This window comes from Theropithecus gelada, chromosome 7b (assembly GCF_003255815.1).
Source record: "Theropithecus gelada isolate Dixy chromosome 7b, Tgel_1.0, whole genome shotgun sequence".
In the NCBI taxonomy this organism is placed as follows: Eukaryota; Metazoa; Chordata; class Mammalia; order Primates; family Cercopithecidae; genus Theropithecus; species Theropithecus gelada.
In genome coordinates, this window is record NC_037675.1 from 60,866,459 (window position 1) to 60,892,933 (window position 26,475).

The window sequence follows — 26,475 nt, forward strand, 5'->3', positions numbered from 1 at the left end:
TGAACTAGAATATTCACAGCAATACTATTTGTAATAGCCAAACATTAGAAACTCTTTGAATACTCATCAATAGTCTAGTGTACAAATGCATTGTAGTAGTAGTCATATAATGGAATACTATACAGAACTAAGAATAACAAACTACACTCAACAATAAGGCTGAACCTCACAAACATAATGTTGAGCATAAGAACCTACACTGTATTGTTTTATACCTATAATGTTCCAAACCAGGGAAAACTAGTCTATGGTGTTAGCATGGTGGTACCCTTAGTGGGGCTGGTTAGTGACTAGAAGGGGCATAGAGGATATCTGGATACTGATAATGCTTTGTTACTTGATCTGGGTGCTGGTTACACAAGTGTGTTCATGGAGCTGTACACTTGCAATCTGGGTACTTTTCTGTGTGTACTTTAATCGCCATTAAAAATTTGTCAAGAGCTATTCTCTTCTTTTCTCTCGTAACTATTACAGGTCTAGCCAATTAATCAAAGCCATCATGCAAAGCATGGTGCTCTTAAACTTACTTCTTTTAATTTTGTATTTTCCAGGAGCAGAAGATCTGCTTTTTGGTCATTTATATAGAATCCATTTTCTAAGTTCTTTAGAGTTTCAAAATGATCTTTGGTTTTTTTGCTTTCTTGATCTCGTAATTGTTTTAATTCTTGTTTTATATCCTCCTGCTCAAACAGAAAACCCCAAATTATCTCTGAGTTCAAAGAGTAGGGCATGAGGGTATTATACTGCCTAGGTCACATTTGGAGCCAGATTCTAAATTAATTCCTGAAGCATCCAGCAGAGAATAGATATTTTTCCTTAGAAAAACCTATAAACCCCACATTTATTCATGGACTCTAGGAAGGGGGTCTGTGGACTTCAAGATAAGAACCCCAGACATTGAGACAACTTCACAAAATAAAATATACAGTCAGCCCTCTGTATCTGTGGGTTCTGCGTTTGTGGATTTAACTAAACATGAATGGAATATATTCACAAAAATAAAAAGAATAACATCAACAAATAATACAAATAAAAACAATACAGTATGACAACTACTTACATAACATTTACATTTTATTAGGTATTATCAGTAATCTAGAAATAATTTAAAGTATATTGGAGAATGTGGGTAGGTTATATGCAAATATTACACCACATTATACAAGGGACTTGAGCATCTGTGGATTTTGATTGTCATGTTGGTCTTGGAACCTCCCCCATAGATATCCAGGGATGACTGTACCTTGATATATAAACAATCATTCGGCAAAAATAGAGAAGGGGAAATTTATTGAGGCTTTTAAAGGAGGACTTAATGTTTCTTGAAGAAAGAAGAAGATTACCTTATGAATTTTTCAGAATTCTCTATTGTTTTCTCTATTGAATTCTCTATTCAGTTCTCTATTATTATACTATTATAAATTGCATGATATTTATTCATTGTATAATCATCACCAGCAGCATCTTATTAAGAAAATAGAACTGTATATATACTACACTTGTAATTTTCTCCTTCATATTTTCCTATATATTCCTTCATATTTTATAACATATTAAAAGTTACATTTTGAGGCCAGGCGTGGTAGCTCACGACTGTAATCCTGGCATTTTGGGAGGCCAAGGCAGGCAGATCACTTGAGGTCAGGAGTCCGAGACCAGCCTGGCCAACATGGTGAAACCCCGTTTCTACTGAAAAAGACAAAAATGAGCCGGAAGTCGCTTGAACCCAGGAGGCAGAGGTTGCAGTGAGCCAAGATCCTGCCACTGCACTCCATCCTAGACAACAGAGTGAGACTCTGTCTTAAAAAAAAAAAACAAAAGTCACATTTTGATATCAATGCATCTCAAAGAATGTTTCCATTTTAATTAACCAACTCCACATGCACATGCTTATCACCAACTATTGATTATAAATTTTTAAAAGGCACTAAACATCTCTTTACCTGCTACTAGTTCATCCACTCCCCCACCACAACCTTTGTTTCACTCACCCTTAAAAAGCAGAATCAAGTTTCTAACTTATAAATAAGAAAACCAAGGTCCACTCAGTGACTGTTCCACAATTACATGTTAGTCGGTTATAGTTGCTCTCTCTCTATATATATACATATACACATAAGTATATATACACACATATGTACATAAGTATATGTATACAGGTGTATGTGTATACATATGCATATATATATGTATGCATGTGTTGTAACAAAGATTTTTAAACATTGAGATTGCACGGGTACATTTAACAAATGTGATTTCATGAAAACTTCAATGCCAGTTAAATATTACCATCTGTATATACCACTATTTTAATTTAAAAAAATGAATGCATTGATCCTTTACCGTGTTGCTAATGTATCTTGAAAAATCCCTTGTAAACAGAAAAATATGATTGTTCAGCAAATCCTCCTCCTGTCTTTGTGCTATTAAAACAAAGAAAAAAAACCTCAAAAATTTAGTTTAAAAATATTAATCAAAGAAGTACCTAGTTTTAAAAGTCAAATTCTCTCACAGGGTTTATAACAAAACCCAGCTGTCAGGCACTCCACATTGCAATGTTTAGTCCCGTATGACTCCTCAGAAGCAAACATTTTTCACTCTTTTTAGTTGTTTCTTCTTCCATTTAGTTCAATTTTCATTAAAAATAGGCATATGTGCCTATTTTTATTTATCATTTTCAGGCATTTTCTATTTACTTAGTCCCATTCCCACATCCTTCTCCTACACCTACAACCTCTATATTTCCTCCCTAACCTTCCTATGAAGTTACAGTTTTTGTTTAAATAAATTGTAACTATTTAGATCATTATGGCAATAAGGATTATCCCCAATGAGCCAAATGGTATAATATAATTATATTTTCCTTTTAGTATAATATTTTGTTTTTTCTTGGAGTTAAAGATTGCTTTATTAAAAAATTGCTCAGTATTTCATGTACATATAATTAATTCATACTAAAATCTACAACAGAACTGTACCACCTTTCAAATTTTATTTCCCATATAGTCAAACACATTAACATATCTATCAGTTTCATTTCTCCCCTCTCCCTCAGAACCTCCCTCTGAGATATGCCTTCTGGAATCTTTTCTTTCTTTGTGCTAGATTTGCAGTTGACTTCTTGGGACTTCCTTTTGCATTTTTTTTTTCTTTTTTTAAAGGTTTTATTCAACCAGAACGCTCTGCATTATTCTTATGTTGGACCTCCTGTTTCCTAAATTTCTCATACTCTTTTTCTTGATTCATTCCTTCTGTTTGTTGAAGCAAATTCTATACAGCTTCAGGAAAAAGAGTAAATGGGATAAACATTTTGAGATCTTGTATATCTCAATATGTTTCTATTCTATATTCTTGATTGATAGTTTAGCTGGGTATCTAATGTTGGAAATTATTTTCTCTCAAATTTTGAAGGCATTGTCTTATAACTTCTATAATGTTGCTGTTAAGAAGTTTGAAATGATTCTGATTTCTAACAGTTTGTGTGAGATCTCACTTTTCTCTCTAGGAACTTTTAGGATCCTCTCTTTCTATTTTTCCTTCTGAAATTCCGCAGTGATATGGCTTAGTCTTTTCTTTTAAATATTGTTTGAGGATTTGCTTGGACATTTAAAAATGGAAATCTATATTCTCTAGTTATAAGAAATATTTTTGTATTATTTCTATGATAATTTTATTAGTTCTTTAAAAACATGAATATATGGCTATATCTTGATTTATCATTGTTAGGCAGTTTCTATTTACTTTGTCATATATAGTAGAGGATAATTTAGCATGCTTACTCCCATTCCCACATCCCACACCCACACCCACACCCTCTACATTTCATCCCTAACCTTCCTATAAAGTTATGGTTTTCATTTAAATAAATTGTAACTGTTTAGATCATTATAATAAGGTACGGATTATTCACTGATTTTTTTCTGTTCTTCTTGTTAAGTAGATATTTGGCATCTCAGAATAGTTTTTAAATTTGCTTACCATTCTCTCCTTTTCTTCATCTCCTTTTGTTGTTGTTGTTGCTCTATTTTTACAGAGATTTTCTTAACTTTTCTTATAATTCTCCTATTGAATTTTGACATTTGTTATTTATACTTTTAACTTCTGAGAGCTCTTTCTGTTCTCTAATCTTTCTTTCAAGCATATTTTCTTTTTTCATAAATGCAATATATTTATCTAAGAATATACTCTTTAAAAGTATGCTTATGCTCTTTGCATTTTCTCTGTTTCCACCAAGTTCTCTTGTTCTTTCCATTTCAGTTTCTTTTTCACACTGGGTGCTTCAGATCTTTGTCTGATCCCATTTAATAGTCCTGGGTGAGCTTCAATATACAGTGATCAAGAACGAACCAGCCATTTGAGGGGACCATCGAATGCTGGTGCTGTTGTGGGGCTTTTCCCTGAACTGTTCAGTTTCCTTAGAGGAAGAATACATTAGTCTCCTTCCTCAGGTTGGGGTAAGGGATTATGGAAGAGTTCACAACACCATTGGCTGGCAGCATTCATCAAGCTGAGCTCAGAGGGGGATCTCAGTGGGGATCTCGGTACAGTACCTGTCTTCTGCTCTCAACCATATCTGATACCTTGCAGTCTGAAGACTTCCGGTCCAGTTTCTTTGCCAGCATTGAGAAGGAGGAGTCACTCAGCTAACTGCACAAGGAGGGGGTTTGACCTGGAGCTCTAATTGCTCTTTATAAAGACTTTTCAACCAACCTTTAGCCCTGTGACTCATCTCAGCTGTCATAGTTTCAGGGGACGCCACTGCCTGTGACTTTACAGCTTTGGGGGAAAGAACTTTTTGCCTACATGGTGCTCTTTTTGGCAGGCTCTTGGTATTTATATTTCTCTTTCTACCTCTATCCAATTATGTCTTCCCAAAATTTGTTGATATTTATTATCGGGTAATAAATAAATAATAAATCAGCAGATAGCAAATGTCTTATCTCTGCCAGTGTTTTGGTACTTATGGATTTGTATCTTTTTAAAAAAAAAAAAATCTTTATATACATATTTGGGAGTTTTATGAGGGAACAAAGATATATGTATATGCTTTATCCATCAGATTTAACTAAAAGCTTTCTGTGTGTGGAGCCCATGCATGCCATTCTCTGTAAATGTAACTGCTGGCAAGCCAACTTTCCTGCTCTTATGTTCCCTTTACTTCTTTTCTCCTGTCTTCCCCTCTTTTATCTACTTTCTTCAGCATTTTCTCCCCGTTGTTTACATTAAGAGATTCAGTACTTGTAATGTATTACTTACTTTTATGCTCCTAGTGTTTCTTACATCCTTTACCTAGTACACGAAGGGATAGGAAGAATGGCTGGGAAAGTAGAAAACTGGGAATAGGCCGGGTGCAGTGGCTCACACCTATAATCCCAGCACTTTGGGAGGCCAAGGTGGACAGATCATGAGGCTAGGAGTTCAAGACCATCTTGACCAACATGGTGAAACCCCATCTCTACTGAAAATACAAAAATTGGCCGGGCATGGTGGTGCACACCTGTAATCCCAGCTACTCAGGAGGCTGAGGCAGGAGAATTGCTTGAACCCAGGAGGTGGAGGTTGCAGTGAGCCGAGATTGCGCCATTGCACTCCAGCCTGGACAACAGAGCGAGACTCCATCTCAAAAAAAAAAGAAAAAGCAAGTAAGAGACCTATGTATTGTAAGTCTGGGTAAAAGTAGTAAGAGGCCAAGAAAACCTACTTAAGTTGACTAAATGAAAACCTGACAAGAAAGTGGAAAATCATCTGAGGAATGGGAACCAGGTCAATTACCCATGTATTATTATTACAACATTCTTACATTTTTAAAAATCCACCCTCCTTGGCAATAATCACTATTCACTTTTGAATTTTTTTATTCTACATTTGAATATACTGGAGTTCCATATGAATGTACCATTTTGACACAGGCGATTTTAATTCCTATCCCCATATTCGTCTTTGCTAACCAGTAGACAATTTTTCTTCCCATTCTAATCCTTTCTGTAACTTTTGGTCCTGGCCTTCTGATTCCCATGTGTCTTCTTTCATCATCTAGAAGATACAAATTCTGGAAGTTGTTCCCACTAAAAGACCTGGGCAGATTCCTTAGATAATGACCCTCTATTCCCCAAATGCAATACAAGACTCAAAATCCAAAAAGATGATTCGGGGCAGGCACAGCACTTTGGGAGGCCAAGGCAGAAGGCTCTCCTAAGCCCAGGAGTTTGAGATTAGCCTGGGCAACATAGTGAGACCCTGTGTGTTTTTGGTTTTGTTTTTTTTAAAAAAAAAGATTCTGCATATATAAACTTTGGACCTTGGGCACAGGGTTGAATGATTACATCCAATTTTTTGTGGAAAAAATAATTATTTTTATATTAAACATACATGATTATACTATGTAATGTAATTAAAAATATGCATACTTTCAGACATATTTCACATCCTCTACTAACTCCCAGATCTGAGACAAGCTCTTACCTATCTGTGCCTTAGGAGGAACTTAGTGAAAACAAATCTGAGGAGTGCTTACTCAATAAATGGTTAAAATCATAGCAGGAAAAGAGATATAATTTGCAAATTCATGGTAAGAAATAGAAAAAATTTCCACGTGGTAGCAAACAAATGAATTAGTTCTACCTTTCCCAAGTATAGAGAGAAATAAAATAATATAGTAAAGGACTAAGTCTTAAATAGTTTTTAAAAGAGAAAAGGAAAATTTTGACAATAGCAACAGTAAGATTGTAGTGTGGAGGAGAAATTAGTAGGTGAAGCAAAAACTAGAGAGCAGAGAGCTAAAGGTAATGGGGAAAGGTCGGTGAGCTTCACCATTGGCTTGCAACTGATGACCTGCCTTGTGTTAGAAGATGACAGTGAAATCCTTACCTGGGATTGAGTTTAATTACTAAATGCTTCATATGTACCTGTAATAGCATTACTGAGCTCTTGTAACTTTCTTTTTTTCTCTTTATACTCTTGTTCTGCCACCTGAAGTTGCGGAAGACACTCAACTAGTTCTTCTTGCTTTTCTTTGTTAATTTGTGTTTCCTTAACAAATATTTCCTTTAAAGAAAATAAAACCAATTGAGAAATATAATTTTGGATAATTCACACAACAATTTAAAGTAGAATGTAAGTTTTTTGAGGGAAAGAGTTTCATCTGTCTTGGTCTCCTATCCTGAGGTACGTAGAAAGATATATGGCATATACTAATCTTTTAATAAATATTTGCTCCCTGACTCACTGACACTCTGACAATCCACAGAGTAAGGAGATTAGATTCAATTGGTTCTCTAAAGATCCCTTCTGCTTTAACCTCTTCTGCTATATCTCTATGAACACTACCATGTATACAGCCCAAAAACATATCTGAGAAAATTTCCTTCAGTAATATTTTACCAAAAAGAGGCAGATAAACAGAATACACTTCTAAGAAATGCTGGATGTGAGAAACGGGAAGAGGATAGAAGTAATTGGATATAACGTTAAAATAAATGGGTGAAAAGTGCCCAAAGCAAAACATGAAGATGCCTGCCTACTTATTGAAACTCAAGTTTTGTTTAGTTTCAAATGGAATAATAGTTGGACCTTTCTTAGCAAATCAGAATGGATTTTAAATGGTGACTAAGGCAGAGACCACCAGCTGATGTTTAATATTTGTTCTCTTCTCCTTCAATATTAGGGCTCCTGAGTTTCAGCTGAGCACATGGCTTCTGGCTAGAGTGTGGTTTCCAGGCTTCCCTTGCGGATGGGCGTGACCAAGGAGTTTGTGAATGGAAGTCATTTGTGCCACTTCTGGGCTCTGCTCCTGCAACAGGAACAGCTGTGTGTTCCCCTAGTCCTTTCCTCCCTCCCCTGGCCAGAGGAGAATGAGAATGGAAGCTACTCCTTGACACACAGATGTTAGGCTCATGCTGAGAATGGCAGAGCCACCCTGCCAGCCCTGGACCCCTTCCCAATGGCCTGGATTGGGAAAGAGAAACAAACATCTCTCTTGCTATAAGGACCCCTTTGAGCATTTTCTCGACTAGATGTTCAGACTCACAAAATTTGATTAGGCTACACTTGACCCAGTTTACTCTTAAAAACTTTCAGTTTTAGTTTTCATTTTTGTCCAAGTCGTATGCACACATAATTGGAAGGAAATGCTAAATTTTAGCAGGGCAGTGCCAGGCATGCTTTCCTATTGGGACGTGTCTGCACAAAGACAGCAGACCAGTGGCTTCATCTAAAGTGATAATTTAGATGCAAGAGAGAGAGAGAGAGAGACTCACACAGGTGGGGTTATAGCCTCTCTGGCTTAGAAACCCCATGTTCATACAGGAACTAGTATCTCTTGGACACACCTTCCAGGTTTCAAAGGGCACACCCACTTAAGACAGCCACCAAACCCAGGGAAGCCCAATGCCACAGTTTCCCGTGGGTTATTTTTCCAGTCAAGATGCAGCGTACAAATCAGGAGTCATTGTTATACAAGCAATGTTGCTTCATAATACAGCTGATATTCTACCTTCATCAGGCTATTAGGGGAAGGAGCCAGGAAATTAACCCAGGGCCGGTTTCCCAATAAAAAAAGGAAAGAGGGTTGTTAACCCTTTTCACATCTTGCTTATGCTCACCATGTTTTAGTATATCTTTGATAGAATAGTTTTATTGCACCTTAACTAATACACTCATATGCTGGCTGATGTGTCTCCTCCCAAATTGCCATTAGCATCATTATGAATAAATACAAAGAAGCTAAAATGCATAGAAAAATACCATAATTCAAAAATATCATAACGCAGAAGCAGGAGTACATTTCTCCAGACTTCAACATTTAGGCAGGTTGAGTTAAGAAACTCAATCCAGCCAGGCGCGGTGGCTCGTAATCCAAACACTTTGGGAGGCCGAGGCGGGCAGATCATGAGGTCAGGAGATCGAGACTATCCTGGCTAACATGGTGAAACCCTGTCTCTACCAAAAGTACAAAAGAATTAGCCAGGCGTGGTGGCATGCACCTGTAGTCCCAGCTACTCGGAGGCTGAGGCAGGAGAATCGCTTGAACCCAGGAGGTGGAGGTTGCAGTGAGCCAAGATCGCACCACTGCACTCCAGCCTGGGCAACAGAGTGAGACCCCGTCTCAAAAAAAAAAAAAAAGAAACTCAATCCTGTATTATCCATATTATGTTTTTTAAAAAAGAATAGCCTGTAAATACAAGTTTGTATGTACATGCATTAATTCATCCCCATTGCCTGCACGCAGCTCAGATTCCCAGAGCTGCCCTGGGAACCATTGTCTTGTTCTGTGCTCTGAAAGAGACTGTAGGGTACCAGGTTCAGTGTAGCAAGTTGTTGCTTGCCTGTGGGCTCAGGTTGTTGGAGTGGGGCAGCCAGTCAGGTTCACATGGTCTTCAGATCCTTCCATATGCTTTCTCATTGTCTCTGATTCCTGAGCCACATGCATATTTTAGAGGTCAGTGATGACAGGCTCCAGTTTCTGCTCCAGATCCCCCATCTCCCTGAAGTTGGAGTGTTGGAAAAGAGAGACCAATGCAGATTCCAGTCCACCCCCGCTCATCCTGTGAGTTCCGGTTTGTTTTTGCTTCCATTCACTTCCTGTTGGTCTTTCCATCCCAAGTACCTGCCCTGCTGACTTCAGGCCCCAGCACCAGATGTAAAGCTGACAGTCTCACCAGACTGTGTAACTAGATACCACAGTTGCAGAAGGTCAAGTCCTGTAATAAACCCGTTTTCTGGTGGCTGTGCTTCTCTGATCAAATTCTGACAGATATAGGGCTGTAGGACCCAGAAAAGCGAATGGTCCTTGGCCTGGGCTTGTCCGTGCAATATCAGGATGATGTGCAAAATCTGTGGAAAGCTCTTATAGAAGATTTACAATGGAGGGCCCGGGATTGGAGCCAGGCCTATGGAAAAGTCAGTCACAGCACTGCCTTGTCAACAACACATCCCAACACTGGGACATTTATACTATGAACCAGTGACTAATCTAACTACCATTCAGGGCTGCTTTCCTTCAAATTTATGGGTTACGGACCCAAATGGTAGTGGGACTTCTTGCTATTCAACCGAATGATTTTCCTTTTCCTCCCCGTGACTTTGGGTTCTGTTGATTTAGAGATACTACTGGGGAAAAAAATGGTTCCACCAGGGGCACGACAAGAGTTTCGTAAACCACTACGTGAGGTTGCGTCCTAATTTTGGGCTCCTCATGCCACTGAATCAAAGGCAGAAATGGGATTACAATGTGCCTGAGGTTGTTGGTGGTGATTATCAAGGGGAAATCGGGTTATTGCTATGTAATAACGGTGCACAGGCTGCCACTGGCCTATCCCTTTGTGTGAATTAGGCACGCAGTGAGCACACAGCCTGGCAAGCCGAGTGCAGGCTGGAGACCTGTCTGTAGTGGTTTTGCAGTTGATTTTCTTGGGTTCTGTGATCTACCAGTCATCTCATCTGCCAAGTCTTATGCTTCTATTTTACGTATCTTGCCTAATTACACTGTAGAAACTTGAGTAAAAAGTTAAATAGGATCCTTATTCCTTATCCTATTCATGACTCAAAGGGGATTGCCCTCATTGTTTTACCAGTAGGTATGATGGTAAAATTATCAAAAATATCTGAGATGCTGACCGCTTCTTAACACCTCTTTGGTTACCATTTTGGTTCAAGCCACCTTCATTCTAACTTGGGTTATTGCTTTAGCTCCCTAATTGTTCTTCCTGTGTCCACCCTTTTGTTTCCTAAATTCTACATAGAAGCTAGAGTGATCCTATTTAAAGGAAAAACTCAGATTATTTCAGCCCTCCACTCAGAACCCTCCAATGGCTTTCTAGCCCAGACAGAGCAAAGGACAAAGTACTTCTGATGGCCTATAAGGGTGTGCCTGATGCTCCACTTGGATCTCCCCTTGAGGGCGGACTCGCCACACCATTGTGAGGAATGTGGTTAGCTCACACCTCCAATAGTTGGCTCCTTCAGGGTAAGCTCAGCTATCTAGCCAGTATCATGCTCCTTTGGGACAGTCCCCAGTCAATGACTAAGCAAGGAGGTGATACAAGGATGCATCCAGCCATTTCTGCCGAAGCCAGGCCTCTTCTAACAGGCAATCCTTGCTCCGGAGCTCCCCAGAGGTTACATAATGGCCTGACAGCTTTCCCTGCCCAATCTTGTCACAGATACTTCTCCCTAATATACCTTATCAGTCCTAATTCCATCTCAGCATCTGCTTCCTGAAGAAGACTCCCACCACACCTGGCACTCCCAGCTCTTATTCAGCAACCCCACCCCCTTGTGATTCCTTAGATAGGAGGGTCCTGCCTCAGGCCCTTCCTGCCTAGCATGCCCTCTGCCTGGAGCCATCTCCTGCAGACATCTGCAGGGCACCCTTCCTCATATTCAGGGCTGGACCCTTCTCTGACTACCCCTATTTACAACAGCACACACACCATATCACGTGCACTCTCCCTGTCCCACTTCCCTGCTTGATTTTTCTCTATGGCATTTATAACCATCCAATATACTACTTGTTCTACTTGTTTCTCTCATTTATTTTCATTCTCCCGTGTTAGATAGTAAGCTCCATAAAGGCAGAGTTTTTGCCTGTTTTGCAGCATTTAGAAGAATGCCAGGCACCTAGACTAATGCTTTCCACCCCGCCTCCTCTACCCTCTCACCCCTTTTCTTCTAACATTGTAGTCATTTGTGTCATGCTTTCTTTCCTTTGTTTGTTCCCCGAGTTGCGGGGTTTCTGTTTCACCTCTTCCTGTTTTCTGGCCATCACCTTCTGATATCTCTTGCCTAAGTTCCTACATTTCCATACTAATAATTTTCCTTTGTACTGCTATTAAATTATTTTTTTAAATTCATAGAAGAATGTTTGATCATAGTTTTTTGTTTGTTTGTTTGTTTTTGAGGCGGAGTCTCACTCTGTCGCCCAGGCAATCTCTGCCTGCTGGGTTCAAGTAATTCTCTGCCTCAGCCTCCCTAGTAGCTGGGATTACAGGCATGTGCCACCACGCCTGGCTAATTTTTTTGTATTTTTAGTAGAGAGAGGGTTTCACTATCTTGGCCAGGCTGGTCTTGGACTCCTGACATCGTGATCCACCCACCTCGGCCTCCCAAAGTGCTGGGATTACCGGCATGAGCCACTGCGCCTGGCCTGATCATAGTTTTTATTTGTTCCATGCCACCATTTTTTCTGAGTGTTCTTATTTGTTGGAAAGTTTTGTTCCTCTTTTCAGTTGTTTTTCTCCTAGTATTTTTGTATGAAAAATGTGACTACTTTCTTTTGGTTACTAATATTATTAATAGAAATAATTGGTTATCCTTGGGCCAGACATCTGCAGAGGGTTTCTGCAGGATGTGGCAGGATGGGATGGGGTCGGGGAAGACAACTTGGATCAGATAAGACTCTAAACTAGGAAATTTTCGAACTCCCTATTTTCGTCCTGCGGTATGAGACTATTTCCTTCAAATAAAGCCCCTCTTTGGTGTAGCCAAGACCTCTTCTTCCTTTTCAAACCGAATTAAGCTCAGGAAGGCTTCTACCACCATCCCTATTCTCAGCTGCTCTGCTAATGGCTGCCTCCAGGGTAATATCATCGCCTTGAAAAGGTGCATTTTTTTAATTGTGTTTCTGTGGACCTGGCACTTCTAGGTACTTTCAGTGCCTTTTCTCTCCACCTCCCCCAGCATCCATGCCCTGTTCTATCTCAGGTTGGCTTTTGGCAGTTCCCAAGGCAGCATGATACCCTCTTTTTAAGGAGCACGTCTGAGATTGACTTTACTAATCTCCCTTGCCCCAGCTATTTTCAAGCCAGCTCCAAATGGCTTCCTACACAACTCCACCTGTCTCCAAGGCTGTTGCCAACAGTTCTACATAATTTGAAGTGTGATTATTATTATTATTATTTTTGCTGAAAAAATATTTCTTATTGCTCTGCTCCCTCTTCAGGAAAAGAAGAAAGATCCAAAATAAAATTGTAACCTTTTTCATACTAGAATATTTATTTTACATTTAACTGATTAGAATAGCATGAAATAGTATTCCCCCTCCCCCCATGTAGTCATCCAAAACTATTCTTAGATGCAAAATAAAATTTACCTGATACTTGCTTAACTCTTTGATTAACATTTTTTCTTTGTTAATAAATGCTTTCTCTTCTTCTTTCAATTCTATTGTAAGTTTTTCAATCTGTGCCACAAAGTCATTGATCTCCTTTTCTCTGAGACTGGTCTAATTAGAGAAAAATGAGAATTTGTCATTTCTCTTGTAGTGATCAGCCTTACATTTTCAAATAACCAGGAAATTAATATCTCTTTGCATGAGACCTGCTTCTGATTTCAGTTCATATAATTTCTCAGCAACCACTGAGAGTAATATTTTTTCCTCCAGAAATTAAGTTCTTCACCAAATGATATTTTTATAAATATGACATGAGGAGTGGGGAGGGTAGGGGACAGTGGGTGAGCAGAGGGTAAATATAAAAGCTTAAAAAAATTATACATGCGCTCATATTTTTAGAGGTAATTCCCCTAAAGACTAACCTCAAGTAAGTTTCTGGTTACATGCTTCAAAAGCATATTCTACTGTATTTGCTAATTCTCTCTAGTTAATATACAGCAAATGAATACATTTCCTAAGAAAATTAAATAACTCACTCTAAACATGAAATCAGCAGAAAGGAAAATACTTTTTAATAAGATAGGATTTAATTAAATATTGAAGGAGAATTGCTGATATGCAATGTAGGGGACTAATTCTAAGTTCCTTCAGTTTCCTTACCTCGTTAAGTAATTTAATTCGTCTAGCTTCTGCATTCTGAATTTTTTCTGTAATAGTTTGTATCTCAGCTGTTATCTGAGCTGTCCAACGTGCATGCTTTTTTCTCAAGCAAGCTATTTTCCACTGAGTTATAACACTACAGATTAGAGCAAAAAGAATTGCCATTAAGTTGACATAGCAGTTTACTAAAAAGATGAAGAAATTCAAAGCAAACAAGTTATACTATGACTACACAATATTGTTTGCACTATTAGTGTTGCAGACTACACACATTGCATGAAAAAGTAAGACAAAACATTAACTTCCTCAATTCTGTCTCTGCAAGTTGCTTCAGAGTAAGAAGTTACATCTGCACGTCCAATAGAACAGTGAACAAACCACACTTGGCAGCTTGCCTCCTTCAGGTAAAGGATAGAAATGAGGAAGGCTTGGGGCAAAGTGGAAAACAAGGCCCAGGCAGAAATAGTAATAGAATTATCTAAATTACCGGATGTGCTACTAATAGATTTCAGACTTCTGGGTTCTCAAATTTTTCTCCACCACCACATTAAAAAGCTACATATTTGAAGAATGGTAAAAATGTGCAATTAGGGCCAGGCGCGGTGGCTCACACCTGTTAATCCCAGCACTTTGGGAGGCCGAGGCAGGCAGATCACCTGAGGTCAGGAGTTCAAGACCAGCCTGCCCAACATGGAGAAACCCTGTCTCTACTAAAAATACAAAAAAATTAGGCAGATGTGGTGGCACAGGCCTGTAATCCTAGCTACTTGGGAGGCTGAGGCAGTAGAATCACTTGCAACTGGGAGGCGGGGGTTGCGGTGAGCTGAGATTGTGCCATTGTACTCCAGCCTGGGCAACAAGAGCGAAACTCCATTTCAAAAAAAAAAAAAAAAAAGTGCAATTAGAGTCTTTAAGTGCACATTCAATAATAACATTAGCCGGGCACGGTGGCTCATGCCTGTAATCCCAGCACTTCGGGAGGCCGAAGTGGGCAGATCATTTGAGGCCGAGTTTCAGACCAGCCTGGCCAACATAGTGAAACCCCGTCTCTACTAAAAATACAAGAATTAGCCGGGCATGATGACACGTGTCTGTAATCCCAGCTACTCAGGAGAATCGCTTGAATCTGGGAAGCGGAGGTTGTGGTGAGCCGAGATTGCTCCACTGCACTCTAGCCTGGGCCCCAGAGTGAGACTCCGTCTCAAAAAAAAAAAAAAAAAAAAAAAAAAAAATTAGCTGGGCGTGGTAGTGCATGCCTGTAGTCCCAGCTAATCTGGTGGCCGAGGCATGAGAATCACTTGAACCTGGAAGGAAGAGGTTGCAGTGTGCCGAGATGGCACCACGGCACTACATCTTGGGCGACAGAGCAAGATTCTCTCTCAAAATAATAATAATAATACTAACAATAACAACAACAATGATAATAAAATACAGCTAAGTAAAAGCAAGAGCTTTTTAGCTGCACTGATCTAAATACAGCATTTTACATGTATCATCTCATTTACATTCACAGCTACTTTATAAGGTAGGTACTGTTATCCTTCCCCACTTTATAGGGATGGGAGCAAAGATAAGTTATTAAATAACTTAGCCTTGGTCACAGAGCTAATAAGGACAGCAACCAAAGCAGGCCATCTGGAGAGCCGGTAGCCTTCACGCCACCTTCCTCTCTTATCACACCTGTCACCTCCCTACTGGTTCACAAAGAGGCCTGGATGAGCAAAAGGCATTGCACAAATATTAGCAATTTTACTCTTTGGTGTCTGCACTTGATTGAAATGGAAAACTTTGGTTCTGCTCAATACCAAAAAAAAAAAAAAATCAAATTAACCAATACATCTAGATCTGAGATAATTTACACATAATTTAGGAAAATCATTCCCTTGGGTTCTAGTAACAACAAGTATTTTGCACAGTGCATTAAGATAACATATACTGCTGATAACACAAAACACAAATAAACCTTTTTTTTTTTTTTTTTTTTTTTTACCATCTCTGACTTTCTCTTTCCAGGTTAGCACTCAGGATTTTGATTTGTTGCTGATATACTGTTTTTGTTGCTCTAAAAAGAAAAACATATTGGATTTTGCATTTGTGGGAACTGTTAGAATATACAATAGACTCTTTATGTATAATTTGTATGCTCAGTAAGGCTATAGTCTAATAGGGAAACAAAATAAGCCTTGTGAAACAACTAAACATTTCAGTGGCAGATTGATAGACAACTGCAATTCTGTGTTAGTGCAAACTGATTCTGCAACAGTTGTGGTGAATAGCCAAGGATAGAGAAGAGATTTCTAGGGAGGTAATTGACAAAGTGTTACTAGAGGTTAATGTTTCTCAGAGGGAGGAATGTGGATTGTCAGAATGGAGGTGCAATCTTATCAAGGAAAGAGTGTCATCATTTGCAAATACAGAGAGGGAAGGAACAGCAAGTCAGGCCTCTGTTATGACATAAGGTAGGCTTGCTGTATACAGAGGACATGAAGGAGAGAATAACCCTATGACACAAGAGGAAGTAAGGTTGACACATTGTTGAGGAACTCCAGACCCTAGATTGAGCTCTGATTTCATATAATATATAATTCAGAAAGCCAATATAGTTTCTTGAGCTGGGGAAAAGTAGTAACTAAGGATAGAAGATTTTCTTGCGGTAGGATGGATGGAAATGTGAAGATTCCAACATAGGTGACAGAAGCCTTTATTTTTATCCCCTGCCCTGCCTTTTCCCTAAGAAGTGCTTCTTGGACAGAAATGAATTGAAAGCCACATAAATAAAATGCTGCTTTATATCTTTTGAAAGATATTCATAAATAAAACTTAGCATAGGAAACACTCTTAAATAAACTAGAAACATACCTGGTCTCATGTTTCTTTCTCTGTTTGGATTTCTGTTGGTATGTGCTTGAATTTTCATCATCACCTATCTTACTTCTATAAGCTAGCTTCTTCATTGTCCTGTATTTAAATCATGTGTCTCCCTTTGTGTGGTGATATTATTCCCCCATACAATGAGCACAGAAAAATCTGACTTGCTTTTAAAGGTCTAGTTCAAATTTTAAATCCTGTATAACGAAGGACTCCTTGATTTCACTTTCATGCCTGACTGTTTTTTATAATTCACTGTCATACATGGTTTATTTTTCACCATCATATGTGGTTCATTAATTATTTCAAATGTGTTAGTCTTGCTTCTCTGCCCAACTGAACTATAAGCTGCCTTATGCTCAGTCTTAATGTGTACAATCGTAGAATATTTACATAGGTCATTTTGACAATCATTATAAAAGTGAAAAATATACATCCTCCTTTGATCCAGCACTTCAACTTTTAGGACTTTATTACAAATAAAAAAAAAGTCATATGGGTAGAGAGAGATATGTTAACTTCAAATATTTGTAATATAGGCAACAGACAAAAGTAAATTTCCATCAATAGAGTGCTGGTTAAATACAATATAGTATAATGTATATTATACTATAGAATACTATGCAGTTAGAGAAAAGATATGTGTGTGTGTGTGTGTGTACATATATATATATAAAAAATCTTTGTTTTGAAATAGTTTCAAACTCAACAGGTAAGCACAAAAAATAGTACAAAGAATCCCATATATCCTTCACCAACTTCTCCAACTGTTACCATTTTACCTAATTCATTTTATCATCCTCCTAGGTATAATTTTAAGTGGAACAAATTCGGTTATAGTAGAGTATAATCCAATTTTTGGATACATACAAATAAATACATATTTGAAAGCATATATAGTAAACTGTTAACAGTGATTATGCCTGTGGAGAGATGGAGAGATTAGGGTAACTTTTACTCTCTAAGTTATGCATTTTATATTTGAATTTTAAAATCATGTATAGGTATTATTTTTTAATCAGAAAAAGATTAAAATTAAAATGACTTAGAATGCAGAAATGAACATCAATGGGACTCAGTGTTGTGACAATGTTCAGGTACATTCTTGTCACTGCACCCCAACTGGTCCATTCCTGGGGCCCAGGAGCTCCCACAGAATTCAGAACCTGTCTATCCTTTCAACGAAAAAGTCCATGAGAATGACTTCCAGACTGTGAAACAGAGAGAGCTAGTTATAAACTTCCATTTCTGTAGTATGTTAGAAATCAACATAGATTTATTGCTATCATTTATTAAAAAGTAAATGCAGAGAAAGTAAAGATAAAAAATTTCAAAGGCAACAAACATACTGTTGAAGTTCCTGGAGTGTGATGAGTCCTTCTTCCATATTTTTGATGTCTACTCTCTTTTGTGACAGAAAGTATTCTTTCTGAGTAATATATGTCAGCTGTTTCTGATTTCTATCATGAAAAACAGAGTTATTTGTTGAAGGCTGACATAATCAAACATGCAAACACAAATAAGAATTTCAAAAACAGTTTTGAAAGTTCATATCATGAGCTATTCACTAAATAAATTATTAAAAAATATAAACAAAGTCTTTTTGCTGGTGGTAACTAGATCTAAATTTATGCATAGGATTTTCTTTTTTTCAAATTTTTTCCCAGCTAATTTTTGTACTTTTGTGGAGATGGGGTTTCCCTGTGTTGCCCAGGCTGGTCTCAAACTCCTGGTCTTATGCAATTGGTCCATGTTGGCCTCCCAAAGTGCTGGATTATAGGCGTGAGCCGCTGTGCCCGGCCTACACACAGGATTTTTATAAAATTTATGAAAATTCCCAAGCCACTGAAAGAACATTCACCCCAATAGTAACCACAAAACAAGAACAGTTGTGTAGTGCTCCATCTCTCTGAGTGGGTGTGTCTCTCCTAACGTGCTTATCAGTTCTGTCATATTCTTCTGTGGAAGGTGAAGGAGTCAGTCAGACTAATTTTGCATATTGGCTCTACCTATTAATCAGAGTGTGATCTTAATAACAGCTAACAATTAGCTTCACCTGTGAATAAGCATCAGTTTCACCAGCTATAAAATGAGAATTGCAATGCCTAGCTCAACGGATGAATGAATTTAATAAGAGGTAAAGTGCTCCTCTCAGTGTGTGGACTGATAAGGTTTTTTGTTGTTGTTGTTGTTTTGTTTTGAGACAGAGTCTGGCTCTTGTCGCCCAGGCCGGAGTGCAATGGTGTGATCTCAATAGTGTGATCTCAGCTGACTGTAACCTCCACCTCCCGGGTTCAAGCAATTCTCCTGTCTCAGCTTCCAGAGTAGCTGGGATTATAAGCACGTGCCACCATGCCAGCTAATTTTTTGTAGTTTTAGTGGAGATGGGGTTTCAAGTAGTTATTTTTTTGTCTTAACTTGCAGGAGAAAATAATGAGGCTCAGAGAAGTTTATAGTCTTGTTCAAATGCCCAGATATTGATAGGAAGCTGCCTGTAATAGAAACTATTTGATCTAAGTGACTCATCTTCCAAACTGCTGTGGACTGAATTGTGCCTCCCCCACCTCCAGAATTTATGTGTTGAAACTCTAACCCCCAACATGATGAAGAAATAGAGAGAGTTGGGTCATTTTTACTCTCTAAGTTATACATTCATATATTTGAATTTAAAAATCAGGTATAGGCATTACTTTTTTCATCAGAAAAAATTAAAATTTAAAGTGCTTTAGAATGGCAGAAAGGAACATTGTGGGGGGTTAGTGTCGTGAAGGCCTTTGGGGAAGTGATTAGGTTTGGATGAGGACATGAGGGTGGGACCTTATAAAAGAAAGACACCAGACAGACAGCGTGTTCTCTCTCTCCACCCTGTGAAGACACAGAGAGAAAGCAGCTGGGTGGCTGTAAGCTAGAAAAGGGCCCTCACTCAGACTTCCAGCCTCCAGAACTGTGAGAATATCAATTTCTGTTGCTTAAGCCAGCCAGTCTATGGTATTTTGTTATGGCAGCCTGAGCTGCTGAGACAGAAACCAGTAATGATAGCAAACGTTTTCATTTTTGTCAATAGATTTTAAAACTAGGATAAGATTAAGTATAGAGCCACCACTTTGATAGTAAGAAAAGCACCCCATAACGATGGCATGTTGAATCACATGTGTGGGTAAAGACATACTCATCATAGATCTTTCGTTTTTGCAAAAAAGCTTTTTCTTCCTCACTTAAAACAATCTTATATTGTCTGGCAAGAGTTTTCATTTTCTCTCGTAGGTCTTTGTGTTCCATACGAGCATCATGCAGTGTTTCAGCCAGCTAGAGAAAAACAAAGGAGGAGAATGAGAGAACTGGCTTCACTGTTCCTCTGAGGCCATCTGCATCAGGTGGCAACTTGGAGAGCACCTGGTATATTGCTTAGCCCACCGTAAATATGCCATAAATGCTGAGTGATTTAATTCTATAGAAAACATGCAATTGTATACTTTGGGACCTCTACTATAAATTTGCTTTTAAGTACAGAAAAATAGTAAACCCTGCTGCAAAACCATACAGTAATAATCCATATTGAAATGCAAAATGGGATGAATAAACTGTGCGTGCCTGCTCTGCAATGTTTGTATGTCCTTTTTCCAGAATATAAACTACAGAAAATGTAAAAAGAAAAAGTAACATCCTCAGCTCTTCCTCAAAACATCTTTGAGTTGATATTATGCTTGCTTCTTGTGAAATATTTCTATTTGAGGACAAAAAATAGTACCCTACATGAGATCAGAAATTTTGCTTATTAGATTGCTTCAAACGAGGTAAGAAAGTCAAATTTAGCAGAAACAATGGGCTGAATAGTTCAAAACAACCTTCTATCTCAGGACAACTCAAACAGCTGCATGAAAAAATATTTGTAGAAGTGTTGAAGAACTCACAAGACAATAAAAAACGATTCAAAAAACAAAAATAGAATTACTATTCAACCCAGCAATCTCATTACTGAGTATATACCCAAAGGAAAATAAATCATTCTACCAAAAGGATACCTGCATTCCTGTTTATTGCAGCACTATTCAGAATAGCAAAGACATGGAATCAACCCAGGTGCCAATGAACAGTGGATTGGATAAAGAAAATGTGGTAATTATACACCATGGAACATTATGCAGCCATAAAAAAGAATGAAATCATATCCCCTCCAGCAACATGGGTGCACCTAGAGGCCATTATCCTAAGTGGATTAATGCAGAAACAGAAAATGAAATACTGCATGTTCTCATTTATAAGTAGAAGCTAAACATTAGATACACACGGACACAAAGATGGGAACAATAGACACTTGGGACTCCAAAAAGGTGAAGAGAGAAGTGGGGAAGGGTTGAAAAACTACCTACTGGGTACGATGTTCACAACTTGGGTGACGGGATCATTAGGAGCCCAAATCTCAGCATTATGCAATATACCATTGTAACAAACCTGCACGTGTACTTGAATCTAAAAATATAAAAAATAAATAAAGGATAATAGGGAATTACTAGGCCTAATTCTAGAAGAACGCAAGAATCCAGAGTGGTAAGGTTAGCACTTAAAGTTCCTCTTGCCTTGAAGACATTTACTAACATAGAAGAAACCACTTGAAAACCAAGTTTTGGGTGTTTTTTTGCATGGCAAGTGGAACAAAAGCCAACATGTAATGCTCATCCAGTTGTTGAGCCTACATAAACCTCCCACTATTTTAGTCTGGGATTCCGAAGAGCTTCACCCTCTGGATAAAGGTAAATTGAAAGTTCACAAGTGCAACTTGACTTTGATCACCAGGGATGCTTAGCACGGATTAAGGTAGCTTGGAACTTGTAACACCGTACCCATCTGACAGAAGTAAATGTAAACTGTTCCTGGGAAAAACACCATTATCTTAATCCTCAAACTGTTTTTACGAACTGTATTAGTCCATTTTCACACTGCTGATAAAGACATACCTGCAACTGGGAAGAAAAAGAGATTTAATTGAACTTACAGTTCCACATGGCTGGGGAGGCCTCAGAATCATGGCGGGAGGCAAAAGGCACTTTTTACATGGTGGTGGCAAGAGAAAATGAGGAAGATGCAAAAGCAGAAACCCCTGATAAAACCATCAGATCTCATGAGACTTATTCACTACCACAAGAACAGCATGGCGGAAACTGCCCCCATGATTCAGATTATCTCCCACCGGGTCCCTCCCACAACATTGTGGGAATTACGGGAGTACAATTCAAGATGAAATTTGGGTGGGGACACAGAGCCAAACCATAGCACAAATATTTTTTGTTCAAGTACAATGTCCAGTATACAATTTTCCACCAGGAACAGAAGGAAATAAGAGCATGGACAAACATTGGCAGAAACAACACACTACAGAAACAGACTACAGACCCATAAAGACATAAGACATTGAAATTATCAGACACTGAACTACAAAACTACTATGCTTATTATGATTAAAGAAATATTAGACATGCTTGAAAATGATGACAGGGAATTAGAAATGGTAATGAGTGACACGGCAGATTTGAAAGGTACCAAATAATTACCAGTTGAAAAACACAATACCAGCCGGGCTCATGCCTGTAATCTCAGCACTTTGGGAGGCCGAGGCAGGTGGATCACCTGAGGTCAGGAGTTTGAGATCAGCCTGGCCAACATGGTGAAATCCCATCTCTACTAAAAATACAAAAATTAGCCGGGCATGGTGGCGCATGTCTGTAGTTCCAGCTACTCCAGAGGCTGAGGCAGAAGAATTGGTTGAACCCAGGAGGTGGAGATTGCAGTGAGCTGAGATGGTGCCATAGCACTCCAGCCTGGGCAACAGCAGAGTGAGACTCCATCTCAAAAAATAAATAAATAAATAAAACAAAAATACAATAACTAAAATTAAGAATTCAAATAAGACCACTCTGCTCAGAATACAGGAATGGGAGACAAAAAGTAGAAAATACAGAAGAGTGGGTATGATATGTAGAGGATACATATATTAATACAAATAATCACATACATACAATTGGAGTCTCAGAAAAAGATTGACACTAGCATTAAAAAGTCTTGCACCACAAGGCTGTTGCAAAAGTAGAAAGGTTCAGAAAGAACTCCACCCTAAAGTCAGAGATAATGGATACAAAGAAAAGAGGGCCCTGGGCCATTCCCTGGGGTGGCCAATTGAGCAACTGTATCTGGAGTATTTGCTTCAACTATCCCCTTACTTCTGACACTTACACTAATCAGCCAACTGTAGTGGAGATTTTCTCCAAACCAAACTGGTGAGTACCACAGGCAGCAACTATTCCCAGGAGTCTAGAATTGGGTATAGAATTGTCATACCTAAGACAAGACAGGTCCTTTTCCTGACATACATCCCTCCCACACCCCACCATGTATAAGCCCAATCAACACATTTCACTCTTGCTACAAAATTCTTTTTTTTTTTTCCTTTTTCTTTTTCTATTTGGAGATAGCATCTCACTATGTCACTCAAGTTGGTCTTAAACTTCTGAGCTCAAATGATCCCCTGACCTTGGCCTCCTTAGTAGCTGGAATTACAAGCACACCATTGGACCCAGCATCTCCCACAGAATTTACTACATGCAGGCTCAGTAAACAGAAGAGACAGGAAGAATGCACAATTAAGGCTGGCTCCAGTGGCTCACACCTGTAATTCTACCACTTTGGGAGGCTGAGGTGGGAGGATTGCTTGAGACTGGGAGGTCCAAGGCTGCAGTGAGCCATGATCATGCCACTGTACTCCAGCCTGGGTGATAGAGAAAGATACTGTCTCAAAAAAAAAAAAAAGAATGCACAATTAAAAGATGAATAAATATGTAGAGTTTCTAAACATTTGAGTAAAATCAACACTGTAAGAAAAAGCAATCAAAATCTTCTGTAGCCCTGGCATGGTGGCTCGTGCCTGTAATCCTAGCACTTTGAGAGGCAGAGGTGGGAGGATCACTTGAGCCCACGAGTTAGAGACCAGCCTGGGAAATACAGGGAGAACAGGACAAAGAAACAGGTGAGCACATAATGGCTGAAAAATTTGCAGAACATATGAAAAATAGAAATTCTCAGATTTAAGAAGTCAAATAAATCCCAAGGAGGAAAAATGAAAAGAAAATTTGGACACATCATAGTGAAACCAAACAGCTAAGGCAAAGGGAACAAACAAGATCTAAAACAAAAGACATATGCCATGTTAATGGATTGGAAGCCTCAATACTGTGAAAATGTGAAACCTTCTTCAAACTGATTTACAGATTTAATGCAATCCCAATCAAAATTCGAACAGGTTTTTTGGAAGAACATGACAAAATTAAAAACGTCAAGAATAGCTGGAACAATTTGGAAGAACAAAGGTGAAGGATTTATACCACTAGCCATAAAATCTCATTTTAAAGGTACTAATTAAGACAATATTCTTTTAGTGTGAGGAGAGATGACTAGTTCAAATGAATAGAGTCAACAATCCACATATATATTTATGATCCACACTTGATTTATGACAATAGTATGACCACAATGTAGTGAAGGAAAGGATTGTATTTTCAGTAAATGGTGCTGGTTAATGTTTGGGTGAAGGAGAAAGGACAAGATGGAGGAAGGTGAACAAGAAGGCATAATCCATGTTGCTTCCGGGTTCTTCCTCACCAACTTTCCCGTGCGCGGGAAGATGCAGATCAACCGAGCATGCTCCAGGTGATGTCAATCCGAAGAGATCAAAACTTACCTGGCCACGCCTATGGAGACGCCCCTATCACGCCCTTATCCTGCCCACTGCCCTCCCCCTTCCAGTACCAATGCATAAAAGTCTGCCACTGGCAGGAGCCAGCGTGACTTCTTCGGCCCCCGCATTTGTGGACCAGAGAACATCACCCGAGAGCGCCGGTGCGACTTCCCTGGCCCCCCACACCTGAGGACCAGAGAACCTCGTCCGAGAGTGTATGCATATTTGCAATAAAAGACTGCCACTTTCTTATGTACTTTGGCCTCATGTTTAATTACTTAGCTCTCCTAAATTAAGTTACATTAAATGAAATCAAAACAGTTAGTGCTAAATTAATTTAAATTAAAACAGTTAACTGGACAACCTTATGGAAAAATACGAATCTTGACCACTGTCTCAAAACACACACACATAAATTCCAGATGGTTCATAGTCTTAAATGGGAAAGGTCAAACAACAAAGCTTCTCAATGGTAACAGAAGAGAATATTCTCATGGCATAGGACATAGAGAACATTAATTAAAAAGAAAAAGATTGATAAACTTGGCTTCATTAAAATTAATAAATTATATTCATCAAAAATATGTACATAAATATTGTACATTTGTGGTTTATATATTGTTCTGTAATGTGTAATATTTTATAATAACAAAAGTTAAATCCAACAATGCCACTGCTGGGTATATATCCCAAGGAAATGAAATAAGTATGTAAAGAGATGTCTGTACTTCTATGTTCATTGTAGCACTACTCAGAGTGGCTAAGATGTAGAATCAACCTAAGTGTTCATCAGCAGATAAATGGATAAAAAAAATGTGGTATACACATGCACAATTGAATATATTCAGCTTTAAAAAAGAAGAAATTCTTGTCATTTGTGACAACATGGATGAACCTGGAGGACATCATGATCGTGTTAAGTGAAATAATTCAGGTACAGAAAAACAAATATTACATGATCCCAATTACACGCAGAATCTAAAAAAAACTGAACTCAGAAATAGAGAGTAAAATGGTCGTTGCCAGGGGCCGGTGGGGGAGGGGAGAGGCTGGGAAAAAAAGGTTAAGTTTGAGTTTAATGTCAATCTTTGAACGTTCCTCCAATAACTCATGAGAATTATGATTGGATGTCACTAAGAGCCCATAGTTTCTACCTAGTGAAAATAATAAATAGGCCAGAGCCTTGCACTCTTTGAAGTGATCACTCACAACCATGGAATTTGGCTAAGAGCTAAGGATTAAGGGGAAACTCTTTGACCAAGTAAGCCATGCCAGTTTAGGGGTCCTAGACTGTTCAGAAAATCATGTGGGCTAGACAATGTGGAGTTATTGTCAGAAAGTTGTCTCATAGCTTCTGCAGTAGGAAATAAATGGGAAGAAAAATAATATTTTGCTCAGAAAATGAAGGACAAATTTGAAACCAACCAACCAGCCAACAAACCAACCTTGTCTGGTTTCTGTCTGTTGTTGGTATCCTTGCAACTAAAAGAATCAGAGCAGCCCGGAGGGGAAGCCATCTCTAATGGTGATAGTTCACAAAAGCAAAAATGGAAAGCATTTAATTGGTACAAATCATTCTTCTGGGAGGGAGCTGCCTTTGATATCCCTGATGAGCCTCAGGGCATGGGTGCAGAGGCTTTGTAAAAGAGAAAGAAGAATTTGTATGTGGGGTGGTATCCTACGGCAAGAAGATAGATGAGGAACTGTGAGAGAAAGAAAAGGTGGTGAACAAGATGGCTTTATGCTCTGCAACAGGATTTCTCCCCACGACCACTAAAATTTCCAACAGAGCTTGCAATAGATCATGAAATGCTTAGTGTAATTAAATTTGTTTTAGAAACTAGTGAAAAATGTGAATTTTATATCCTGGTTGACTTGGGTAAAACAAAGATAGAGGATGTAGACAGAGACCTAAGTCCTGAACAATTAAAATTAAGTATGTGTGGCCAGGGTTGGTGGCTCACGCCTGTAATGCCCAGCATTCTGGAAGACCAAGGTAGGAGGATTGCTTGAACTGAGGAGTTCGAGACCAGCCTGGGCAACATAAAGAGACCTTGTCTCTGCAAATAATTTAAAAATTAGCTGGGCATGGTGGTGAGTGCCTGCGTTCTCA

At 38.7% G+C, this 26,475-nt stretch overlaps 1 protein-coding gene across 1 annotated transcript in view; it reads right to left on the minus strand.

The window, feature by feature from the left end:
- CCDC175 (coiled-coil domain containing 175) overlaps window positions 1-26,475 on the minus strand; it is a 61,665-nt gene that overhangs the window by 13,744 nt on the left and 21,446 nt on the right. The window contains exons 9-16 of the mRNA XM_025391483.1: window positions 19,806-19,942; window positions 17,986-18,096; window positions 15,759-15,830; window positions 13,769-13,904; window positions 13,088-13,219; window positions 6,906-7,044; window positions 2,344-2,423; window positions 528-680 (exon numbers count right to left, since the gene is read on the minus strand). Coding sequence (XP_025247268.1) covers window positions 528-680; window positions 2,344-2,423; window positions 6,906-7,044; window positions 13,088-13,219; window positions 13,769-13,904; window positions 15,759-15,830; window positions 17,986-18,096; window positions 19,806-19,942 — 960 coding nt within the window. The remainder of the gene's footprint in view (window positions 1-527; window positions 681-2,343; window positions 2,424-6,905; window positions 7,045-13,087; window positions 13,220-13,768; window positions 13,905-15,758; window positions 15,831-17,985; window positions 18,097-19,805; window positions 19,943-26,475) is intronic.